Consider the following 6,407-nt stretch of genomic DNA (forward strand, 5'->3'; position numbering starts at 1 on the left):
TTTTGCTTGTGAAAGAACATTACTACATAGAGCAGTTTGGAGGTTTTAACCTGTTTTAATCGTCCCATTTTTTGAGCCTTTTGGAGGTAGAATAGTTCAGAGGAACTGAGTCTGAAGTCATGAGTTTCTAGGTTCCAATCCTATCTTTGCTTTTTGCTAACAGTAGCCAGTGGGTAAGCTGGTTAGTGAGAAAGCCCTTCCTCTCGGTGCAGAAAAGGAAAAATAATACCTTTCTTCTTTATTGTGAGGATTAACCCGATGGAGTGAATAAAAACAGGACCGGAACATGATAAAAAGCTCAATAATAATAATAATAGCTAACCGGTATTAATGTAATGACGATGACATTTTGGACATTTGGAACATGGTACGCGAAAAGGAGAAGTGACTTATCCAATGACAAGCTCAAAGCCGACCCAGGGTTTAATCTGGAGAACTCAGGTGAGGCGTTGTCTCCTCCCCTTTTACAGTCCGCCCGCTAGGATCCCGCCCCTGTCCCGGGGCCTCGGTCACAGCTTGGGCCTCAGCGGGAAGCCGAGGGTGCCGGTGGACTGGGCCTTGCGCGTGACAGGCGCGCGTGACGTAGGAGGGGCGGATTTGAGAAGAGGATGCTCCGGGATAGGTCGATAGGTTCGCGCGGATGGGGCGGGACAGGTTAGGAGGCGGAGTTTAAGGGGAGGTGGTCTTTGGGCCGGGCTTCCGCGTGCGTTGGTCTGCCCAGCGGGAGCGCGCCTTGGGGGCGTGCCCGGCGGGCGGGGCGGGGCCAACGGGGGGCGGGGCGGCGCGCGGCCTAACGGCGGCGACAGCAGCGGCTGAAGCGGCTCCGTTGGGCTTGGCGAGTTTGGCGGCTACAGGTCCCGCGGCGGCGTCTGCGAGGGACACTGGCCCCGGGCGGACGCAGGAGGCTCGCGACGGAGGCACTCGGCGATGGTGGGCGTCCCTGGAGCGGCCGCCTTCCAGCGTAAGTGGGGCGAGAAAGCGGGCGGCCGAGGGGGGCGTGTGAGAGGCCTGCGGCTCCGCGGGCGCCAGCTCCGAAGAGGCCCCCGCGACGCGAGGCCAGGCTGGGGAAACTGAGGCCCGAAGCGGGGCGGCGGATCCAAGGTCATGCGACGGGCAGGGCCTTCCGGGGCTTCCGAGACCGCCCGGCCGCTTCCTGCGCGCTCCGAGGGGCTCTGGGCTCACGATGTGCGCGACACTGCGGGGACCGCGGCCTCGGCGCCCAGGCCGGCCCGGCGTCCGGCGGACCGGCCCGCGGACGAGGGTTGTTTTGTTCTCCCAGCGCCGGGGCCACTGAGCCCGGCTCCAGGGGAGATAGTACACACTCCCAGTTTCGAGGGGTATGTGGCCCGATAGCGGAGCAGGCGAGCACGGCCCCTCTGCGGGGCCTGTGGAGTCCAGGCTTGGGGGCCAGTCTGCCTGGATTCACATCCTGGCTCCCCCACTTAAGTTTACAAGCTGTGACCTTGGGTCTCTACGAGCCTCGCTTCTCCCGTCTGTAAAATGGGGGCGTGAAGATGATCTCCACCCCCTGCCCCCACTCCTCCACCCCCCATTCCGGCTCTTGGGTTTTATGAAGCCAGTAGAATGCTCGGCACAGACTCCGGCACATATACAAGCATGAAAACTGTCATTGTGATCCCTAATAAACCTTATCCAGGCTGAACCTCACTCGGAAAAAACCCAGATTGGGCTGTGGTTGTGTATTGAAATTTTTATTTCGTGTTTGTTTAGTCCTGCTTTCTGTTCCAGTTGGTTTTCTCACCTCCGTTTCTCCGTTCCAGGATTTATCTGGTGTTCCTTCTGGAATTGTGAGATCCTTGGGGGAGGGGTGGGGTCTCTTAGTAACACAATGAAATTTTAATTGTTTCTGGTTACAGTAGCAATAACAGCTAACGTTTCTTGAGCAGCAGGTATTTTACATTCTGTTCATTTAATATTTATTAAATAATCTATTAAGTAAAAAGTACAGTTCTCGGTTATGGGAATATAATAACAAAGTAGATAGACCAAACTCGGGCTTTGAATTTAGTTGAGGGAGAGGGAGAGGGTAAATGAAGAAGCATCCGTTTTTAAAAAAGATTTGATTTATTTGTTTTGTAATTGATTTTATAGAGAGAGGAAGGGAGAGAGAGAGAGAAAAACAAACATACATAGAGCTGTCCCTATTTCTGCCCTGACTGGGGCTCGAACTGACAGCCTCTGCACAGAGCTGTAGAGCTGGCCCGGAAACATCCATTTTGCATGTTTTCTTTCATTTAATCCTGATGATTTAAGTACTTGGTTATGCCCATTTTGCAGAGGATGAAAGTGAGGAACAGAAGAAATCCTGCAATCTAATGTAGCCTCAGAGCCCATTTTCTTCAACACCAAATAGGGAGGCATTACCATAGACTCTCTCCTTTGTTTGATACCCATTAAATGTTGGATTGAAGAAATGCAAAGTTGATGCCCTCAACTGATGATGCCTGTTCATAGTCAAGTCTGCAGTTGTAGCTTTTGATAGCCTGATTCCCTTCCTCCTGGAGTCTATAACTAAAGAAAGGCAGGCAGAGATGACCTTTAGGTCGGACAAAGATGTACCATCTCTATAGTGAAAGAACCTTTTTATCTGAACTTAAATTTTTTATGTCCAAATTTCTTTTATGCAGTTTTTAGTTTAACCAAAGTACAATTTTTGGTTCTATTATGTAACTAGGACATGATAGTTATTTATTTAAATTTATTTCTTTGAAATTCTTTTGATGTTCCTAAGAATTCTATATTTCTAGACTGTGTATTTATTGCTTAGTGTACATTTTCTGTTAATCTGGAAGCATACAGTATTGCATTAAAACATTGAGACAATTTTTTTTCAATGAGGTTCTCATGATACAGTTAGATCCAACATTGACCATCTGCTAAGCACCAGGCTCTGTGCTGATGTAGGGCTTACAAAGATGAATGAAAGATCAGACTCTTGCCTCTACCACCTTACCTATGGTCTAAACATTTGGCTAATGTTTTTAACTGAAGTGATGGGCAGAGAGAATGTAGGAGCTCAGAGTCCCCAGGGGAAGTAATCTAGAGTAGTGGCCTCAAATATTTCTAGTGTTCTAAGGTTGAGGATGCACACATTATGTGAATGTTTGTTTTAAATTACAGTTATAGTGTTGACTGTACTTTGTATTATGTACATTTTATTTTTTTAAATTTTATTATGTACATTTTATAATGTACCAAAACATATTTTACAAAAGGATGAGCTACAACAAATAGGACTAGAGGTTCCAATATTGTCCTTCCATGCCCCAGGGGGTGAATAATAAATGTGCCCCCTGGGGTGGAGATCATTAGTCTTGTAATGAGACCTTCTCAACCCCTGAGGTCTGTTCAAATTCAGTTCTGGAGTTGTGCCTAGGTTTAACTCTTGGGGACCAATCCTTACTAGCTTTGAGACTTTGAGTATATTACTTAACCTTTCTGTTCAGTTTATTTTCCTTATCTATAATATTGACATGATGAGAATTCCTACCTCATTAGCAGTTTTATTTATTTTTTATTTTTTAGATTTTATTTATATTGATTTTACAGAGGGTGGGAGGAGCGAGAAGTATCAGTTTATAGTTGTATCACTTTAGTTGTTTATCGGTTGCTTGTCTTATGTACCTTGACAGGTAAGCTTAGGGTTTCAAACCAGTGACCTCAGCACTCCAGATTGAGGGTTTATCCACTGCGCTACCACAGGCCAGCCTACAGTTTTATTGTGATGATTGATAATACATATATGTTAATATAATGTATATGGTAATGCATGTAAAGTACTGTACTATGTTTGACACACTATTTTGGGCACTGTGAGTGGCTGAGGATACAAAGTTGCTTCCACATCTCACTGTATCTAGCTCAGTGGTAGTCAACTTGGTCCCTACTGCCCACTAGTGGGCATTCCAGCTTTCATGGTGGGCGGTAGCGGAGCAACCAAAGTATAAATAAAAAGATAGATTTAACTTTAGTAAGTTGTTTTATAAAGATTGATTCTGCCAAACTTAGCAAAAATCTGACATAAACTACTTGGTAAGTAATTATTATTATATGCTCTAACTTGCTGTAACTCTGCTTTATAAGTTTTATAAAGTAAAGTTACTTCCCTACTTTATAAATCACCATTACTGTGGAACCGGTGGGCGTTTAGAAAATTTTACTACTAACAGAGATACAAAAGTGTGTGGTAGGTATAAAAAGGTTGACTACGCCTGATCTAGCTGGGGGACCCTGCACAGGTACAAGGATAATAAGTGCTTTAAGTTCTTTTGAAGCAAAGGCTTTTGGGGCTGCAGAGGAGACATAAACTAATTGTTCCTTGAGGGTCCAAGTAAGGTTCAGGTAAGATGACATTTGAACCAGCCTTAGGAAGAAGAAGGGGCTTTTTCTAGGAGAAGGAAGGACCAATCTTTTTTTTTTTTTAAATTTATTTATTGATTTTTGGTGGGGGGAGAGAGAAAGAGAGAGTAAGAAACAAGGGGAAGAAAGGGGAAGCATCTACTCATAGTAGTTGCTTTCTGTATGTGCCTTGACTTGGCAAGCCCAGGGATTTGAACCTGCGACCTCAGTGTTCCAAGTCATCACCTTATCTATTGCACCACCACAGGTCAGGCGGAAGGACCAATCTTTAAAAAATTTTTTGCCCTGGCTGGTTGGCTCAGCGGTAGAGCGTCGGCCTGGCGTGCAGGAGTCCCAGGTTCCGATTCCCGGCCAGGGCACACAGGAGAAGCGCCCATCTGCTTCTCCACCCCTCCCCCTCTCCTTCCTCTCTGTCTCTCTCTTCCCCTCCCGCAGCCAAGGCTCCGTTGGAGCAAAGATGGCCCAGGAGCTGGGGATGGCTCTGTGGCCTCTGCCTCAGGCGCTAGAATGGCTCTGGATGCAACAGAGTGACGCCCCAGATGGGCAGAACATCGTCCCCTGGTGGGCATGCCGGGTGGATCTCGGTTGGGCGCATGCGGGAGTCTGTCTGACTGCCTCCCCGTTTCCAGCTTCGAAAAAATGAAAAAAAAAATTTTATTTATTTATTTATTGATTTTTAAAGAGGAAGGGAGACAAGAGACAGAAAGAAACATCGGTTTCTTGTTCCACTTATTTATGTCATCATTGGTTGATTTTTAAAAAAAATTTCTTTAAATTTATTCATTTTAAAAAGGAGAGAGAATGAGAGAGAGAGTGGGGAGGAACAGGAAGCATCAACTCCCATATGTGCCTTGACCAGACAAGTGCAGGGCTTTGAACCGGTGACCTCAGTGTTCCAGATCGATGCTTTATCCGCTGCGCCACCGCAGATCAGGATGGTTGATTCTTATATGTGCCCTGACCAGGGATCAAACCTGCAACCTTAGCATGTTGGGAGGATGCCCTAACCAGTTGAGCTACCTGGCCAGAGCTTAGAAGGGTCGATCTTATTGGCTGAGGGTACAGTAGAAATTTGGAGGCTGGTGGGGGCTTGGTGAATAGTTCCCTGGATCTAAATCTGCAGGGAACCTGATTGCAGCTTTTATACTCTGAGTTGTGCCTGACAGGGCCAGATGGCTAGCAATCCTGTTCCAGAACTTTGCACAGTACCTCAGCTCTTTCCTCTCTGATGGCACTTGCCTCACTCTGCCTTCTTAGTTTTCTAAGAATATAACTCCCTAAATATAAGCTCCTTGAGGGTTCTGATAGTATCAGCATTTTCGTGATCTTATTTTGCCTAGCAAGGTAAGTGGAAGGTTCATAAACATGAGGAAAAGACTATAAATCATTGGACCTTCATTCTGAACAATTACAAGTAGAATGGTAATTAATAGTACTTACTTGTGAAAAACATGCTTACAAATATTTTATGATAGCCTGACCAGGCGGTGGCGCAGTGGATAGAGCGTCGGACTGGGATGCGGAAGACCCAGGTTCAAGACCCCGAGGTCGCCAGCTTGAGCACGGGCTCATCTGGTTTGAGGAAAAAAGCTCACCAGCTTGGACCCAAGGTCGCTGGCTCAAGCAAGCAAGGGGTTACTCAGTTTGCTGAAGGCCCGTGGTCAAGGCACATATGAGAGAGCAATCAACGAACAACTAAGGTGTCGCAACGAAAAACTAATGATTGGTGTTTCTCATCTCACCGTTCCTGTCTGTCTGTCTGTCCCTGTCTATCCCTCTCTCTGACTCTCTCTCTGTCTCTGTTAAAACAAAAACAAAAACACATTTTATGATAGATAGGCCCCATGCATTACTATTTAAAAGGTGTGAATGCCTGACCAGGCGGTGGCGCAGTGGATAGAGCGTCGGACTGGGACGCAGAGGACTCAGGTTTGACACCCCAAGGTGACTGGCTTGAGCGCGGGCTCATCCCCTTTGAGCAAAGCTCATCAGCTTGTTGAGCACTGAGTTGCTGACTTGAGTGTGGG

At 46.6% G+C, this 6,407-nt stretch overlaps 1 protein-coding gene across 1 annotated transcript; it reads right to left on the minus strand.

Moving 5' to 3' along the window:
• Positions 1 to 669: 669 nt before the first annotated feature.
• On the minus strand, positions 670 to 5,833 carry LOC136406649 (uncharacterized). Its single transcript, XM_066386610.1, has 2 exons — positions 5,821 to 5,833; positions 670 to 1,385 (listed from the first exon to the last, which is right to left on the minus strand). The coding sequence occupies exons 1-2, from the start codon at positions 5,831 to 5,833 to the stop codon at positions 670 to 672; spliced, it is 729 nt and encodes a 242-aa protein (XP_066242707.1).
• Between the last annotated feature and the right edge of the window lie 574 nt (positions 5,834 to 6,407).

This window comes from Saccopteryx leptura, chromosome 5 (genome assembly GCF_036850995.1).
Source record: "Saccopteryx leptura isolate mSacLep1 chromosome 5, mSacLep1_pri_phased_curated, whole genome shotgun sequence".
NCBI classification, from domain to species: Eukaryota; Metazoa; Chordata; class Mammalia; order Chiroptera; family Emballonuridae; genus Saccopteryx; species Saccopteryx leptura.